At 42.4% G+C, this 19,173-nt stretch overlaps 1 protein-coding gene and 1 pseudogene across 3 annotated transcripts in view; both read left to right on the top strand.

The window, feature by feature from the left end:
* The first annotated feature begins 7,793 nt into the window (after positions 1 to 7,793).
* Ttc26 (tetratricopeptide repeat domain 26) overlaps positions 7,794 to 19,173 on the top strand; it is a 55,323-nt gene continuing 43,943 nt past the window's right edge. For 2 of the 3 annotated variants that reach the window (XR_004388314.1, XM_032906735.1), the window contains exons 1-5: positions 7,794 to 8,045; positions 8,503 to 8,640; positions 11,820 to 11,912; positions 13,736 to 13,850; positions 15,746 to 15,795. Coding sequence is in view for 2 of the 3 variants with exons in the window: in XM_032906735.1 (XP_032762626.1) it covers positions 8,043 to 8,045; positions 8,503 to 8,640; positions 11,820 to 11,912; positions 13,736 to 13,850; positions 15,746 to 15,795 (399 nt within the window). In the remaining variant the exon portion in view is untranslated. The remainder of the gene's footprint in view (positions 8,046 to 8,502; positions 8,641 to 11,819; positions 11,913 to 13,735; positions 13,851 to 15,745; positions 15,796 to 19,173) is intronic. The other variant, XM_032906734.1, reaches the window with a different exon arrangement.
* LOC116903949 lies at positions 9,364 to 9,988 on the top strand (annotated as a pseudogene).

The raw sequence follows: 19,173 nt of genomic DNA, 5'->3' as shown, positions 1-19,173 counted from the left end.
CCCGGCTGGCAGGAGTGATATGTTCCAAGCAGAACAGCGCTAAGCCATTCATCTCCCAGCATCAGGTACTGGTGCACTGAGACAAGATCTTAAGCTCCACATATACAGTCTGTAGATATGCATGCACATGGCCTCACCCAGCCATTTCAACCCATAAGCCATTTTGGAGAGCAATTTTCTCATGAGCAAGGGATAGGGGCAGTCAGGGATGACTATGAACTAGTGGGTTACCCTCAAGGTCCTTGTTCTTCGGGCAGTCCATAAGTATTGTTCGTTGCCAGTAGCCCCTTGCACTCAAAGGTCTTTGGATATTGGCCCACTGGGGGGCATAGGAGCACAGAGCATTGGGTCCCTGTATCCCACTTCCCTTCTATCTCTGTACATAGCCAACACTCTATGACCAAGAAGCTCTCCAGTGGCCCCTCTTGTTCTTTTCTTGGATAGTCCTTGACCCAGTGTCCTTTTTCTTTGCATTAGGCACACTGATCTTTAGCCAGAATTCTCTTCTGTTGCCAGGTACTATCTTCCTAGGTTCCCCCTAACTACTGTGGCCAGTATATGTTTCTCTCCGTCTTTTATCTCTCTTTAGCTCTCTAACTTCCTCTTCTTTTAGTCTCCTTTCTTCCCTAGCTTTCTGCTCTTTTTACCTTCTTTCTCTTTTAACCTTACTTTCTCTGTAACTTATACTAACTCTCAGCAACTTAACTTAACCCTTCAAGTTTCTGTAACATTCTCTTCATATCCTTTCCTTATCTTGGCCAGATTGGTGGGGCACTTTCCAACCCCTCAGAGACCCACCCTTGGAGCCTGGCGGCAGACCTGGAGCACTCCCTACCTTCAGGCGTCTGAAGACAGCAGGTTTCCTCCGTGGTAAAGAAGTCCTGTAACAGTTACTAACAAGCATCTCAAGAGAATCTTGAGAATAGAAGAGGGCAAACAGCATTTAGTCACACAACTAAACCAGGAGGCTCTCTTGGGACAAAAAGGCCATTGTAAATATAAGCACAACTTTGTCTATGAAACAGAAAGGCGAGCAGAGGGGCAGCCTATCTGTTACCGGCTGTCCCTCTGGACTTAGATTTTCCCTTAAAGAGTACCTCTCTTCAGTGTCAGCTTGGTGGCTTTGCCTCTCAAGAGAACCAGCCTCCAAATGACACTAGGCTTCTCAAAAGATTAACAGACAAAAAACAGAAGTGCGCACAAAAACAAAAGACAACTGGCCACACCCAAGATCACCACAAACCAAACTGATTCAGATGGGAGCTTCAGTGAGCTCACAAAAACAGATGAAGGGGAGGATTCTACATCACTCTTCTTTCTCAACCAGAACACAAAACAAAGACCTAAGACACACAGACAAAACCACTCTGGAAATACAGATGGCCAGAGGGCATGCAGATTTCTCCAATCCAGGAGAACTACAGAACTACCATGTCCTTGCAGGTAGCCAGACGGGAATCTCCCAGGCGTCCCTGGGGTCCCTCCTCACCTCCTGGGACGTCTCCCAGGGCAGTGCAATCAGTGAGCCCCAGGCACGTCTACGCTTCGCTTCTCTCCTGAGAAAGGCCTCCCTCTCAGCCGAGATGGGGTGACTTGAAACCAGAACTCCAGAACTCATGACAAATACAGACCCAGAGTAGCAAATACAGACCCAGAGTTTAGCGGCACAAAACACAGACACAGACAAAGACACAGATGCTATCTCACCTCCAAGTGGGTCTTTGGAGACGAGGGTGGTCACCCATCCCGGACGAGCCCCAATGAAGGACCCCAGAGTGGGGAGACCCTCCTCAAGTCTCGGATGACGTAACCCCCAAGAACTCACACAAGACCGTCCTTGCTGTAATTACATGACATCGATGGTAACCAGTGCACTGGGGTGAGACTCGTATCCCACAGGGGCAGTGGAGTTCACACACCTGAATTTTCACAGAGCTTATAAAGGAAAAACCACAAACCAGGGGGAGCAAGAGGGAGGGAGGAGGGAAATTCCAAAACCATAAACAGCCCATACAGTTAAATCATATGCTAGTCATGTGTAACGCCATGGCAACACACCCAGGGCTTTGTGACATTGTGATTAGGGGTTGTGACATTTTACAGGGCCGTTGGAACATTGTGGCGGAGCTATGGGTCATTGTGGCTGTTCAGAAACTTTTCATGCAAGAATGTTCGGGAACCATTGTACAGCAGGGGAGGGTGAAAAGTTCAAGCTCTTACAGACCCCACTTCTTCTTTTGGGGTAGTTAGGCGGCTTATTATTAATTTTTTAATTCTTCACCACATCTAGGACAGTGGTTCTCAACCTTCCCAATGCTGTGACCCTTTAATACAGTTCCTCATGTCGTGCTGACCCCAGAGCATATAGTTATCACCGTTGCTACTTCACAACTATAATTTGGCTATTGAGCAGTGTCTCAGTTCCCAAGACCATTGGAAATATGTCTTTGGATGATCACAACCCACAGTTTAAGAACTGTTGATCTAGGAAGTTGTTCATGGTTTGGTATCTTCTTTCAATCCATCACAAGACAGAACAGGATGGACGCTGTGCTGCAAACCCCCAGAGATCTGCCTGCCTCTGCCTCCCCAGTGCTGGCATTAAAGGTGCATACCACCAGTACCCAACTTGTTTGGTTTTTTTTTTTTTTTTTTTTTATTAACTTGAGTATTTCTTATATACATTTCGAGTGTTATTCCTTTCCGGTTTCGGGCAAACATCCCCTCCCCTCCCCTTCCTTATGGGTGTTCCCCTCCCAACCCTCCCCCATTGCCGCCCCCCCCCACAGTCTAGTTCACTGGGGGTTCAGTCTTAGCAGGACCCAGGGCTTCCCCTTCCACTGGTGCTCTTACTCGGATATTCATTGCTACATATGAGGTCAGAGTCCAGGGTCAGTCCATGTATAGTCTTTAGGTAGTTGCTTAGTCCCTGGAAGCTCTGGTTGCTTGGCATTGTTGTACATATGGGGTCTCGAGCCCCTTCAAGCTCTTCCAGTTCTTTCTCTGATTCCTTCAACGTTGTTTGGTTTTTGATACAGTGTTTCACTGTGTAGCCCTGGCTATCCTGGAACTCACTCTGTAGGCCACACTGGCCTCAAACGCACAGAAATCCACTTGGCTTTTCTTTCCTTCTGGGTGCTGTGATTACTTTCCACTGCCCTGCTTGGAAACATGGAGGTTTCTTTTCAAGAGATTTTCTTTTTCCTTTTAAGAAAAGCCAACTGTCTTAGTCAGGGTTTCTATTCCTGCACAAACATTATGACCAAGAAACAAGTTGGGGAGGAAAGGGTTTATTTAGCTTACACTTCCACATTGCTGTTTATCACCAAAGAAAGTCAGGACTGGAACTCAAGTAGGTCAGGAAGCAGGAGCTGATGCAGAGGCCATAGAGGGACGTTTCTTACTGGCTTGCTTCTCCTGGCTTCCTCAGCTTGCTCTCTTATAGAACCCAAGACCACCAGCCCACGGATGGCACCACCCTCAATGGGTCCTCTCTGCCTTTATCACTAGTTTAGAAAATGCCTTACAGCTGGGTCTCATGGAAGTATTTCCTCAACTGAGGCTCCTTTCTCTGTGATAACTCCAGCTTGTGCCAAGTTGACACACAAAACCAGCCAGTATACTGTACTGAGAAATGTACAAACTTATTTTTTTCTGTGCTGGGGATCAAACTATGGGCCTCACACATGCTAGGCAAATGTTCTAATGCTGAGTTCAGCCTCCTGTCCCTTCCAGGCCTGATCAAAACTCTTCCGTGTCTTCACATTCTCCCAGCAGCTCAAAGCTCTGTCAAGAACAGAGACATAATTTCCACAGTGGATTCTAAGAACCACAGATGTTGTCAGTCTGCATCCGGGTAAAGCTGGAGAGATAAAGTTTCAAGTGCACCCTACTGTAGAGTCAGAGAGATGGCTCAGTGGTTAGGAGCACATGCTGTTCTTATAGAGGAGCAGGGTTTAGTTCCCAGAACACATATCAGGCATTTCAAGACTGCCTGTAATCCCCAATCTAGGGAGTCCAACACCCTCTTGTAGCATCTGTGTACACCTGCATAGACAAACACAGGCACACACACACACACACACACACACACACACACACACACACAAAATCAAAATAAATAATCTTTAAATGAATACTGCCTTGAGGGGCTGGAGAGATGGCTCAGTTGTTCAGAGCCCTGCTGCTCTTCCAGAGGTCCTAACTTCAATTCCTAGCAACCACATGGTGGCTCACAACCATCTGTAATGAGATTGAGGCACTCTTCGGGTGTGTCTGAAGACAGCTATGTATTCATATACATAAAATAAATAAATCTAGAAAATAAAAGATAATACTGCCTTGGGCTCAAAACTAGATTACCATTTAAAGAAAATCAGATTTCATGGGATGCAGTTTATGTTTCCAGATATACTCAACTGGCGTTAACTGGACACTTTTTGGGTAACGTTACATATTCACACAACCTTCACCACAGTCTAGACATGTAACACAGCTCCTTAGAACCTGCTGTATTCTCCCAACCATAATAAAGCTGCAAACCCTAACTTTGTCTCTCGCCCCAGTAATCAGCTTTCCTGTGCTGACGTTGTCACATTTTGTAACACCAGGTGTGATCCTTACAGCTGTCGTTGGGAAAAATAACTTTTCCAGTACACCTAGGGCCGTCTTCTGTCCGTTATAACTAAAACATATCTTAAACAGCCTCTGCAAGGGTGCAGAGACTTAAAGCAATACCACAACCTTTCAGAAATCAGGGATCATTTCAGCTAATTTAGTAAATTCAACAGAGTGGCATACAGTATTATCAGTAACACGAACTTTAGACCATAGCAAGAGAGGCCTCTGCTCTGTGTCCTATTCTCACTGTTTGCAAAACTACTTAGAATCTACAATGCTGAGGTCTTGTACTCCCTCCTTTATAGCATGATGCTTAGAACACTGAACCTACCCATGCAACGTCTAGTCTGCATGCTTGAGAAGGGCTCTGCCCCGGGTCTGAGGAACCCTAGAGGGATTTTCCTTTAGGTCTATAAGAGCATAACAACTTCTAGGATAAGTGGGTGCCTAGAGTCTGAATTTGTTGACTCCTCAAGGGTCCACAGTGATGCACAAAGCCCTTTTAGTGCATATTACAGCTTGGGGTGTGAAGAGTTGAAGGCTGAGAATTGTGCAGTGCCCCACCTATCAAAGAATTCTGATATTTCTAAACTAGAGCCCGAACTTCTATATTTTGTTGTATTTGTCAAGATAGATGATAAAACATTTTAGCTAATAATTTTTCTGGGCTGATTGTCAATATTTGGACATATGGAACATGGTTCTTCTTTGTATGGTTTCATTTCTATGAAATGTTCAGCACAGTCAAACTACCAGGGACAGAAAACAGATGAATGGTCTAGAGTGAGAGAGTGAGACAGAGAGAGAGAGAGAGAGAGAGAGAGAGAGAGAGAGAGAGAGAGAGAATGAGAATGCAAAGTGATGAATGTCTGCTATGCATTGAAGGGTTTCTTTGATTTCTTTTTTTTTAAAGATTTATTTATTTATTATATATAAGTACGCTGTAGCTGTCTTCAGATACACCAGAAGAGAGCATCAGATCTCATTACAGATGGTTGTGAGCCACCATGTGGTTGCTGGGACTTGAACTCAGGTCCTCTGGAAGAGCAGTCAGTGCTCTTAACCACTGAGCCATCTCTCCAGCCCCTTCTTTGATTTCTTAAGAAAGATTTATTTATTTATGTATATAAGTGCTCTACCTGCGCGTACACTTGCATACAAGAAGAGAGCATCAGATAACATTACAGATGGTTGTGAGCCACCATGTGGTTGCTAGGAATTGAACTTAGGACCTCTGAAAGAGCAGTCAGTGCTCTTAATGGCTGAGCCATTTCTACAGCACCATTGTAAGGTTGCTTCCTGGGATGATCCAGAATTTAAGACTAAAAAGAAATATAGTGTTGTGAATACTCTAAAATATACTGAGTTGTACTTTTAAAAGATTATGTTATAATTATTTGACTGTCACAACTAAGGGATCTGTCACCTATGTCACACTATAAAAAGCAACTAAAATATTTTTTTGGAAATTTTTATTGAAAATAGGAATATTTCTAAGATTTGGAAACAAAGGAATTTTAAGTGGAGTGCTGGTCCATCTGGGCATCTTTAAAGTGTACATACTTGCCCTTCCATACCTCTCTGCATACCAATTTGTTTGTGTATATACAAAACTGTATATGTAATGACAGAAGTCATTCGCTCACCAACAGATTGCAGATGTGAGAAGAGACACGAAGGCTGGAGAGAGATGACTATGTGAAGGAATCTAAGATGTCAAATGTCCCTTTCATACATTTATAGTACAGTGAGTCTCCAAAAGGGCTATTTAACTATGTAACGATTACACAACTTCACCCAAGTTGTTAAAATTTTAGGCCTTTAGTGGATCTGCTCATTCTAAAAGTGTCCTTTAAGGTCCCTTCTAGCTCCAACATTCCACAATTCTAGTATTTAAAAATATTTTTTTGCAGCTAAATTAACGATGGTCTGGAGTAAATACTCCATTCTTGCTTTAATTGTGCATGCATTTTTACAGTTTCTAATTGTGTGCAGGTGTGTTGAAAAACCAGGCTGCCTCCGTCTTAGACTTAAAAGCCAATTTATAACCCGGCATGGTGGCACACACCTTTAATACCAGCACTTAGGAGGCAGAGGCAGGCAGATCTCTGTGGGTTCCAGGCCAGCCTGGTGTACAAAGAGAGTTCCCGGACAGACAGGGATGTTACACAAAGAAACCCTATCTTGAAAAACAAAACAAAAAGCAAAGCAAAGCAAGACAAACAGAAGTCACCTTATAGGGGCTGGAGAGATGACTCAGTGGTTAATAACACTGACTGCTCTTCCAGAGGTCCTGAGTTCAAATCCCAGCAACCACATGGTGGCTCACAACTATCTGTAATGGGATCTGATGCTCTCTTCTGGTGTGTCTGAAGACAGCTACAGTGTACCCATATATAATAAATAAATTCATTAAAATAAAAAAGAAGTCACCTTATAGTAACTGACAAAGTAGGCTCATTCTTGTTCATGATTAAACCTCTGTTTCTCAAAGATTAGGCTATACTTCTCCTATAGCCTTAACTTCAAATGGTTCTGTACTGCCTGTCCCAGGAATGGCGGTCATGTCTTTGTTTCTAAAAGTTGTTTAGAACCATCCTGCAACCCTGTCTTTGTTCCAAAAGGTTATATGACTACCTTGTTGTGGCTGCTATGACTGTTTCAGGAGGTAGTTTGGACTAACTTGTTATTACTTGTTATCGTTATGTTCAGTTTCTGTAACATCCCTCACTCCTATTTTTCCCCATTTCGACACCCCACCCCTAAGCTCTATAAAACCTTGTTTTCTCACATCCAATGCTGATCTCTCCAAACTGGCCTTAGAGAGAGGCAGCCTGTGTAAAGGAATAAAAAATCTTGCTTTAATTAATTTGGTCATTATTATTAGTGGTGGTGGTCTTTCTCCTCCCATATTTTGGATTAACATTGTCTCGAAGAAATATTTTGGTATCACTTCTGCCTCCAAACTATCTTTTGGTTCAGCAGGTATCAGCAGAAAACAGAGACAAAGTACCAGGCAGCCGGGCTACTGTCATCCTCAACCAAGGCAAAACGGAAGTGGTCCTTGAAAATTACCTTCCCAAGAAACTTGCATTTGAAATATACTTCCTAGTTGTAATAGTAATTCTAAGTCGCCTTTTCCTAAGCTACATTCCTAAGCAGAGACACAACCACATTTTCCTCCTCAGCGCAAAGAACAAGGATCCGCTCCCTTGAGAGAAACATCTATTCTCCCAGCTTCGGAAACACAGGGAACCAAGAAGCTGGGTGCACTGGTGCCCGGGCGAGCTCTTCTCTCGGAAGGACCAGCCTCCCGGCGGCGTTGCCGTGGAGACGGAGCTCCCTGTGTGGATGTGGCAACTCGCCGAAGCACAGCTTTTGCAGACTATCTTCAGCCGGGGGCTCACAGGACCAACGCCAAGATGGTTAGTGGCTCTGAATAGTAAGGGTGGGGGATTTCCAATAGGTTTGTACTTGGTCTTAGAGCCCTCAACACACTATTGTATAGAATCTAGGTGTGTCTCTAGAGGGCAACCCTTATCCCTCCAGTGTTTCCACAGGGAATAGGGAGAGATGCGAAGAAATATACCTCTATGTTCTCTTCCCTCCTGCTTCTTCATTTCCAGATACTAGATTGTGAACTGGGAAAAATGGAAAGCCGAGATGGTATAAGTTGAGTGAGTGTTTGTTATGGATAAAGTTGTTCGAAGTAGCTATTTCGGTTCCCCTTCAGATCCTTCAGGGTCCTTTTAGTAAAATGCGAATCTGAACAGACTTCCTAGGGTTTGATGGTAAGGATGGGATTATAGAGCTGACTGAGAGCTGTTACTCTCAGTTTAAAAATGGTTTTTGATAGAAGAGTCTTTGCTATTTGTTTTACAGATGCTTTCAAGGGCCAAACCCGCTGTGGGCGGGGAGTCACCACACACTGACAAAAGAAAGAAGAAAGGGAGGAAGATTCCAAAACTAGAGGATTTACTTTCGCAAAGAGATTTCACTGGCGCTATTACCCTATTGGAGGTAATGTCCAAAGAAGGTTTATTTCTAAGTCTGGTGAATGGTGGGTTGAACACTGATTGCTATGCTATTGGAACAGGTGAGCACATTATGGGTAATCCAGACAAATATAACCAGACACATTCCAAACTCCAAGCTAACTATGAACCTGATAAAACATAAAACATTTTGGACTGGAGAGATGGCTCGACAGTTAAAAACACTGGCTGCTCTTCCAGAGGACTTAAATTCCCAGCACCCATATGCCTGCCCACAGCCATTAGTAACTAAAATGTCAGGGGATTTAAGGCTTTCTGGCTTCCCTCAACACTAGAAACACGTATGGTGCATAGACAAACATGAAAAGAAAACAGGAAGACAAAATACATATAATTAAATAAACCCTCCCACCCACACATATTTCCCCTTGCATTTTCATATTGAAACATTAAAAAATTATGTCTAGTTTGTGTCTGCATGTGGGTCTGTGCACCCAAATGCAGATGCCCACAGAGGCCAGAAGAACTGGATGCCCTAGACCTAGAGTTACATAAAGTTGTGAGCTGCCTTAGGAGAGTTCTAAGAAGTGAACTTGGGTCCTCATGAAGAGCAGCAAGTGTATGCACACACCAAATTAAAAGTAAAAATACGGCAGTACATTGAGCTCCATAGAAACAGTGCTGGGGCAAGTGAGAGCCAGTTGGGCACTGGGCAACTCTGTGTCTCTTGGAGGAAAATCAACTGAACATGGGCAAAGGAGATCCTAAGAAGCTGAGAGGCAAAATGTCCTGACATGCATTCTTTGTGCAAACCTGCCGGGAGGAGCACAAGAAGAAGCAGCCGGATGCTTCTGTCAACTGCTCAGAGTTCTCCAAGAAGGGCTCAGAGAAGTGGAAGACCATGTCTGCTGAAGAAAAGGGGAAATTTGAAGGTATGGGAAAGGCTGACAAGGCTCGTCATGAAAGAGAAATAAAAACCTACACCCCCCAAAGGGGAGACCAAAAAGAAGTTCAAGGACCCCAATGCCCCCAAGGGGCCTCCCTTTGGCCTTCTTCTTGTTCTGTGCTGAGTAACACCCAAAAATCAAAGGCGAGCATCCTGGCTTATCCATTGGTGATGTTGCAAAGAAACGAGGAGAGATGTGGAACAACACTGTCGCAGATGACAAGCAGCCCTATGGGAAGAAGGCCGCCAAGCTGAAGGAGAAGCATGAAAAGGATACTGCTGCTTACAGAGCTAAAGGAAAACCTGATGCAGTGAGAAAGGGGTTGTCAAGGCTGAGAAGAGCAAGAAAAAGAAGGAAGAGGAAGACGAGGAGGAGGATGAAGAAGAGGAAGACGAAGATAAAGATGATGATGATGATGATGAATAAGTTGGTTCTAGCGCAGTTTTCTTTTTCTTGTCTATAAAGCATTTAACCCCTTGTACACAACTCCTTTTAAAGAAAAAACTTGAAATGTAAGGCTGTGTCAGATTTGTTTTTAAACTGTACAGTGTCTTTTTTTGTATAGTTAACACACTACCGAATGTGTCTTTAGCTAGCCCTGTCCTGGTGGTATTCTCAATAGCCACTAACCTTGCCTGGTACAGTCTGGGGGTGGTAAATTGGCATGGAAATTAAAGCAGGTTCTTGTTGGTGCACAGCACAAATTAGTTATATATGGGGACAGCAGTTTGTTTATTGTTTTGTTTATTTATTTATTTATTTTTCTTTTTTCTTTATCTTCAGTTGTCTCTGATGCAGCTTATTTGAAGATATTTGTTGTTCTGTTAACTGAATACCACTCTGTAATTGCAAAAAAAAAAAAAAAGTGACTATTTTCTTGACATTCTGAATCCTCCTAAGTAAATACAATTTTTTATTAAAAAAATAAAAATACTGAGATGATTAAAGATGAAAACAAAGCAAAACCAAAACAGTGCAGCAAACAAAAAGCTTAGGGAGGTGAAGGTTTATTTAGCCTATAATTCCAGGTTACCATTCATATTGAAGCAAGTCTGGGCAGGGACTTGAAGGCTGGCCTGCTTACAATCTATATACTATTACCTCCATATAAGAAACTCACTTTACAACCAGAGAAGCCCTGTGTTTGTCTTTGAGACAAGATCTCTGTTTAAGCAGGCCTTAAACTTACTATGTAGAACAGTCAGGTCTTGAACTCATAAAATGCATCTGTTTCTGCCTCCTGCATGCTTGGATTAAAGATGTGCATCACGTCCAGCTAGGCATTTACACTCGTGTCCAGCTCCCTAAGTTGTTTTGGTGAGGGTCTTTATCACAGCAAAGGAAATGAAATTAGGACACATGATAATTGAGAATCCTTCTCAGTCCTTTTCTCTGTAATAAAACTTATTCTTTATTAGCCAAGGAATTCTAAGTCTTTTTAAAAAGATTTATTCATTCATTCATTCATTCATTCATTTAATGTGAACACACAGTCACTGTCTTCTGACACACCAGAAGAGGGCATCAGATCTCATTACAGATGGTTGTGAGCCACCATGTGGTTGCTGGGAATTGAACTCAGGACCTCTGGAAGAGCAGCCAGTACTTTTAACCTCTGAGCCATCTCTCCAGCCCCCTAAAATTTTATAATGGGCCCAAATAAGACTGTCTTCTGGACATCTTTAGCTCTTCTAGTCTGTAAGCTAGCCTGAGGCTAACAGAATGCTTTTTTGGCCTGTCTTCAGAGATTTATGGATTGTTTGCGTGTGCGTGTGTGTACTAACAGAAGCAGATGGAAGTGTGAGATTGGATGCAGCAGAGCTCAGTGGTGGGAGCCTGGACTGTGGAGGCAGACGTGAATTTAAGTCCCATTAGGACAGAGAGTGGCCCTGGGACCTTAGGATCATTGCTTGGCCTCTAACCTTTGGTTATTTGGCTCTAAATGTTTTATATAGTTTTGGGCCATCATCCAGAATTATTAGATAACTCACATACTTCTGGAGTAAGGTGCTAGCAAACACAGAAAAACAAATCCAGAATGTCTGGAGGAAAAATGGAGTTGTATGCCAATTAGAACATGACTGTGCCAACGCCTGTCAGAAGTGGCTTAATTGAGCTGTGTGTTGTCCAGCTTCTAGTAGCATTCTGGTTGTTTATCAGTAACCCAGCATACCTTTACAAAACAAAACAAAACACCCCAAAGTCTTTATTAACAAAACCTTTTTTGTATTTTTTTTCATGAAATTTTAATGTGAAGTTCAAACGCCATGTTGGGGAGCAAGAAGAGGACACTAACTTATGGATTGGCTACTGTGCTTTTCACCTGGGTGACTACAAGAGAGCTTTGGAGGTTAGTGGGGGAGATCCCGCAGTGTTTACAATGACACTATATGGTGTGTACTCATGGTAGCAGCCAAACGATGCCGGAGGAAACAAAGCAAGAAGAAAGAAATTGCCCTATCTGCCTTCCCCAATCCTATGCCTTTTCATACAGGATCCACTGACCCTGACCACTGAGCCTTCTTACTGACCTGATTCAGTAGGTGGGGAAGGTAACTGAGCACATGGAATACTATTTGGGAATTCTTTTGGAATAAGCACTCTGATACACTCGTGAGGGTGGAAGAGAGGCGCTCTCACTGGTGGACTGAAGCCAGGACAGCTCCTGAAGGGCTTCAGTCCAGGTCCAGTTTGTATTCTCATTTTGTACTCTAAAACCATAAAGTGGTGCAGGCAAGCCAGATGCTGCAACGGCAGTCAGTGGCAGGAGCAGGTTGTTAAGGGCAACAGTCAGGTATTTGAGCTGTGCAGTGAAGCCAGGCTGGCAGATGGGTAGTACAAGCAGTGCTTTACCTAAGTCACTGAGTCAGTCGATGTATCAGTATCTAATGACTGGGGTTTTCTACCTTATTCTGCTTCAGTATGAAGGTGGAGGAGGAACTACATGGGGGCGGGGGTGTTTGGAGGGTATGCAGTGAGGAGTCAGAAGATAGGCTAAAGGAGGAGATAAGGGGACGGTCGATAAAAAACCATCCATAAAAATGCTGTAGGGAAGTGTGCTAGTTTGTAAGCTAATTTTAAAAAATAATCCCAGCACTTGGGAGGCAAAGGCAGGCAGATCTTTGAGTTTGAGGACAGCCTGGTCTACAGAGTGACCTCACTCTGAGGTCAAGATACTGAGTTCCAGGATAGTCAGGTCTACAAAGAGAGACCCTGCCTCAAAGAATAAATAAATGAATAAATAAATAAATAAATAAATAAATAAATAAATAGGCAAATATTTATATAGAAGTTTTCTGCTCAACCTCTCACTTTGCTATATAATGAATAAAGTAAAATAATACTGTGACCAGGTATAGGACTCCAATATACTCTGAGTATTTAATACATTTGATAGTATCATTTATGTATAATATAAGTTAGTATTTTAAAATGATTTTAAATACTATCCAAAAGTAACTTTATAAACAAGAAAGACTATATGGTCTGGCATGGGAGTTTGTATCTTACTTGCCCTTTATTTTTTCATGTATGCTAATGAGACTCTGAGCATGTTAGCATTCACATGAGACTGACTCGGTCTGGCACATGTCAGGTGTGCATTCTATCACTGAGCTATACCTCTGTATCTCACAGTCACTTAAAGATGATTTTTATATTTATTTATTTTAGGTGTATGACTATCGTGTTTTGCCTGCACGTGTGCATGGGAACCAGGTTCATGCCTGGTACCTGCAGAGGCCAAGAGGACATTGGGTGTTTTGGAACTGGAGGTTCAGACGATTGTAAGCCATCATGTGGCTGCTGAGAATCGAACCTGGGTCCTCTGCAAGAACAGCCAGTGTTCTTAGCCATCTCTCCAGAAGCCCCATCACATGTCTTTTTAAGTTACCAAAATATATTCCGGTTGTTTTCATTTCTGAAGGTTTCTAAGACATTTTAAAATGAGGATAAACCAAAGTGTAAATTTCATGTACAAGAAAAAAAGTGTAAATTCTGTGTGCAAGAGTTCTGTCTGGATAGAATCACATGTAAGTGTAACCTCTTCTGGTAGATAACGGCTGAGGAGCTGTGGGATCCCCAGAGTGTAGGCTGCTCTGTGAGAGAGAATCCTTCCACCCTAGAGAATTTGCTTTACCGTCGAGCAAGGCCATCACTAAATGTCTGTTTCAGGAATACGAAAACGCGGCGAAGGAGGAGAATTGCAACCCGGAAGTGTGGGTAAACTTGGCCTGCACCTACTTTTTCCTTGGAATGTATAAACAAGCAGAAGCTGCTGGGTTTAAAGGTAAAATGGGCACTTTATGTATGGTACTCACGATTAGTCTTTGCTTTGTACCTAACTTTATCTCTGCTTCTAAAGTGTGTGTCTTATAGATACTTCAATTTACAGTTGAAACTTTCTTTTTAAATCCAGTCTTACAATCTTTGCAATTTTTTTCTGGGTGTTGGAGACTTAGTCCAAGGCTAAATGCTTGTTGGACAAGTACTCTGCCACAGAAGTAAACCTCAACCCCAACAACAGACACGAGAGCTGAAAGTCACTTTGCTATTCGCAGATTTCAATAGCTATGGAAGTTAGTCCCTTGCTGGGATAAGATGGACAAGGTGGCTTCAGAGGCCACAGGCGGCCTTCAGGTGAGGCCAGTGGTTAGGAGCACTTCCCAAGCCACTCTACTATGGGCTATGGGGCTCTTGCTCACAGTGAGAAGCTTGGAGGCCAGCTGATCCCCACCTCAGGATCCTGGTGGGCTCCCCATCGTAGAAGCTTGGTAAAGCCGCTAAAGAAGAGTTGTTAGCAAACTTGTAGGTAAAGAGGGCACATGAAAAAAGATGAAAGATAATTAGAGTGCAAGTCAGATGAAGCTTAAGGAAACGTAGAGAAAGGGGGCAAGGGAATATCGATTAAGACATTGTAAGGAAGCCGGGTGTGGTGGCACATGCCTTTAGTCTCAGCACTCACTCTGCAGACAGAGGCAGGTGGATCTCTGAGTTCAAGACCAGCCTGGTCTACAGAGTGAGTTCTAGGATAGTCAGGGCTACACAGAGAGATCTTGTTCCCACCACCACCAAAAGAAATTGTTGGGGAAAATAATTTTCAGGGTAGAATTCATATTTACATGTATAAGACTTACCCATTTTTCAAGGAAAATGGGGAACTTAAAACCACTTTTAATTTGTACCCTGTTTTTCTTATACACTAGTGTAATTTTTCCAAATGGAATCACTCACCAGGTCACTTAGGGCACTAACTCTCTCATGTTTCTAAGAGTGTGCATTGGGACACTTGGTGGGCACAGGAAGGCTGCTCACAGCAGCCAACTTCATTTCCATACTTACATACATTTTTTCATTTCTTCATGCATTGAAGTATGATACTGTTCTGTAAAAGAGATATAGAATTGGTTATCCAGAATGGAAAATTGACAAGACTACAAACAAGACTGGAACTTGAAAGGAGTTTAGCCTTTTTCTTCGATGCCTGTTTGAGGGTGGTACTGAACTGTGGTAGAAGATCCCTGGAATACAGTGGACTGGTGTGGAGGAAGATATGGGAATATAACTCTGGATTTAGGAAAACGTGGGAGTATAATTCTAGAATAGGATTTCAGGAGGAATTGAGAAAGATCCCTGGGGTGAATGGAAAATGTGGGTGGCTCCACGTGTGTTCTCAGGTGACTCTGATTCTTACCACTGTTTGGTTTAGTGTGTGGGCAGCACAGAGGCAGACCAAACTGTGCTCATCGACTGCTGTGCTGTGGAACATCATGGCAGCTAGCAGGGTAGATGTCAGAGTGGAGAGCAGGACCTTAGAACAGCTCCCTTCTCGCTCCTCTACACACTGTTTACTCTAGCAGACAATACAGCTAGGTAAGGATTGGGCAGTCCACCTGAGACTCACCCAGGGACTACGTTTCATAGACTATTGAATTAATTTTCCTCCAAGATTTTTTATTTTATGTGTGAGTGCTTTGCCTGAATGTGCCAGAGAGGGCACCAGATCTCCTGGAACTGGAGTTATGAACAGTTGTAAACTTGGAATTGAACCTGGGTCCTCTGCAAGAACAGCAAGTGCTCTTAACCACTGAGCCATCTCTCCAGCCTAATTTCAGTGTGTATCGATAGATGTTATTTTAAAAGCACATGTTTATCAAACAACATGGTTCTGTTTTTCCCTGCCAGCTCCAAAAAGCCGACTCCAAAACCGCCTACTATTCCATCTGGCTCACAAGGTAATGATGTTCTCATTCCACATTTCTTGCTTTAAAAACATTTTTCTCTCTTTCTTTTGCCAACAGTGGTAGAAATACTTAACTAGAAATTTCTGTTAATGTTGCTAAATTGATTTACAGAAAGTTAATCAAGTCACAAACAAGAAGTATATGAAAATATATTTGGTGCATTTAAAATGTTCACAACATTATTATTATTATTTTACAGTGTTAAGAATTAAACCCAGGGCCTTGTGCGTGCTATGCATGTGCTCTGCCACTGAGCTGTATCCAGTGCTCTTGACTTTTGAGATGTGGTCTTGCTATGTTGTACAGGCTGGGCTTGCTGCATAGCTCAAGATGACCTAAAATACATGAGCTCCTGACTAAGCCTCCCAACCTCTGGGGTTAAAGGCACCACCACACCCAGGCCTGCGACTGCCATCTGACTGTTTCATTTCTTTATTTGTCCCAGATAATCAGAATTCCATCTTCTTTTTTCTTATATCCTTTTTGCAATGATTTTTAAAAATCCCACATTTGCTCTCTGTAAGCTTGTTGTTTTCATACTTTTAATAGTACTTTAGAGGTTACTATAGCATATGTCTTTTACATATCGAGGTTTTTTTTTGGTTGTCAAGGGTTTTCTTTTTTGTTTTGTTGTTCATTCCTTGTAGGACTTCAATAATATGTACCTATACAAACAGTTTCATTGTGTCAAGGAAACACTTCTATTTTTATATATATTTTGAGGAAATTTCTTACCAATTTTTTGCAGCCATGTTTAATCATTTATTAAATCCATCCTTGTACTTAGTTCTTAATTTCAGTTGTGGTCTTTTCCAGAATTTATATTTTAATTTTAACATTTTAAAATTTTTACTAAAACTTCCTAATTTCAATGCATATTGAACATAAAACATAGGTCTAAGAATTCTCATAGGTTTTTTTTTTTTCCTGACAGCTGATTTTTGGTCTAATACTCCTATTTCTTGTATGTCTGATCATATCATGTTGAATTCTGGCTATTATAGATGAAAATAATATGAAGATAATTAGAGGTCTAGATAGTTTGCCATCTTCCACAGAGGATTTACTTTTGTATCTGGCAGGCACATGAGACAGACAGAAGCCAATGGACTGGCTGCTGCCAGCAGTATTAGCCATTTAAAGCTCGTCCCCAGCTGTTCTGAGAGCCGATGAATTTCCCCTGCGCTCCCCTTGCTAAGTTATCCCCAGGACTCCTCACTGACAGCCTCAAATGTCTTGTCTATCAAGCCCATGTGACTCCCACTGAGCTTTTGGCAACTCAGCCACCGATTGAGCTAACCAGAGTCCTTAACAGATAAGTGCTGCTGGGCTTATCTCGGTGGGCGCCTACATCCCGTCCTTCTCATCTCTTTGGGATCTTAGTATCTCAGAGCTTCACCAAGTTTGTAACTTTCATGCCTCCACACAGATTTCTAGTAGCATTCAAATGTCTGTTTGTTCTTAGTGAAAGGACTGTGCTCCCAACAAGCCCACTATTATTAGAAATGGAAGTCTTTGATTTTATTTCACGAAATACTTTGTGTCTTCTCATTATTACAAAAATAAGATATTTTCATTATATTCTTTTTTTAAAAAAAGCTCTTTTAACATTTATTTATTATGAACATGATGTTCTGCCTGCATATATGCCTGCATGCCAGAAGAGGAAGCCAAATCTTATTACAGATGGTTGTGAGCCACCATGTGGTTGCTGGGAATTGAACTCAGGACCTCTGGAAGAACAGTCAGTGCTCTCAACCTTTGAGCCATCTCTCTAGTCCCTAGAAAAAGTCTTTTTTTAAAAAGTTATATATAAACACAATAATCAACATTTCCTTTTCTCTTCTGACCTTTTTCTATTACTACTACTACTACTACTACTACTACTACTACTACTACTACTACTACTACTACTACTTAATTCTATTGTATGGGTGTTTCACCTACATGTATGCCTGTGCACCATCTAGTATCCAAGGAGGCCAGAAGAGGGTGTTAGATCCTCTGGGGCTGGAGTTACAAAAGGTGGTGAGCCACTGTGTAGGTACTGGGAGTCAAACTCAGCTCCTCTAATAGAGCAGTGCCCTTAACCACCAAGCCATCTCTCCAGCTCTTCTTATCTAGTCTTAAAGTTCATGTTTCACTTTCTCTCTCTGCCCACCTTCTCTCCCCCTTTCTTTAGTGCTGGGGATCAAACTGAGGGCATCATGCATGTTAAGCATTTACTCTGCCCCTGAACTATACCACTGTCCCCATATCTTTCTGGAAATGTGAATTATTTTCTTTTATCAAATTCAGATCATGCTATATGTATATGTACTGTTTTAAGTCCAGATTTTGTGTTCAAAAGTATGTTATCTTTTTTTCTGTCACAAGATAGTCTACAGAAGAGATAAAATGGTAGTTCTTGGGCCGTGAAATCTTTCTAAAATAGTTTCCCAATTGTCTTTTAAAAAAGACATATATACTTTAAAAGTTCATATGTACTTTGATCTCTATGTTCTCTTGCAAACTCTGAATGTTTCTCGTGTAACATGTTGGCTGATGCTGAGAGATCCTCCTCGGTGGTTTTAGCTGGGTGCTGTCTGCAGAACTTGAATTTGGACCTCATTTACTGTCATCATTACTACTCCTAACAGACAGCTGTGCCACAGTTCAGCCATCATTTCCCTTTGTTGCTTCTTTGGATGTTTTCCAATGTTCAGGCCTAAGGAAGCATGAACTTGCTGGGTGGTGATGGCAAACACCTTTAATCTCAGCAATCAGGAGGTGGAGGCAAGGTGGATCTCCTTCAGAGCGAGTTCCAGGACATTCAGGGCTACACAGAGAAACCCTGTCTCAAAGAGAGAGAGAGAGAGAGAGAGAGAGAGAGAGAGAGAGAGAGAGAGAGAGAGAGAGAGAGAGAGAGAGAGAGAGAGGGAGAGAGAGAGAAGAAATTTTATTTTCATAAGTTCTGAATTAAGCAGTGCAGTCTAAAGAAGTGAGCACCAATTAATTAAAGCTTTGCCCTCTAGACTTTGTAACTTAGTACCTGCAACCAAGTGTTAGCCTTTCACTTGCAGATTTAAGGACAGGCTTGGCAGCACAGGCCTGTAATCCTTGGAACAGAGAGAGGAGGCTTGCCACAAGCTTGAGGCTAGTATGGTCTACAGAGTGAATTCTAGGCCAACTGGGGCTCAAGGAAAAGATGAGGATGTATTCAGTGATGGCCCATTTGTCTGGCATGCAGGAAGCCCAGAGTTTGTGCTCCAGTATCACATAAGCACACATGGGTACAAGTGTATGCGTGCGCACACGTCTGTAGTGTATCAGTGATCAAACTACAGGTCAGCCTCAGGACTTACTTATTTTGGAAAAAAAACATCCTTT

The sequence above is a fragment of the Rattus rattus genome, chromosome 6 (assembly GCF_011064425.1).
Source record: "Rattus rattus isolate New Zealand chromosome 6, Rrattus_CSIRO_v1, whole genome shotgun sequence".
Taxonomy (NCBI): domain Eukaryota; kingdom Metazoa; phylum Chordata; class Mammalia; order Rodentia; family Muridae; genus Rattus; species Rattus rattus.
Note: the sequence above shows the minus strand (reverse complement) of the source record. Positions and strands in the feature narration are given on the sequence as shown.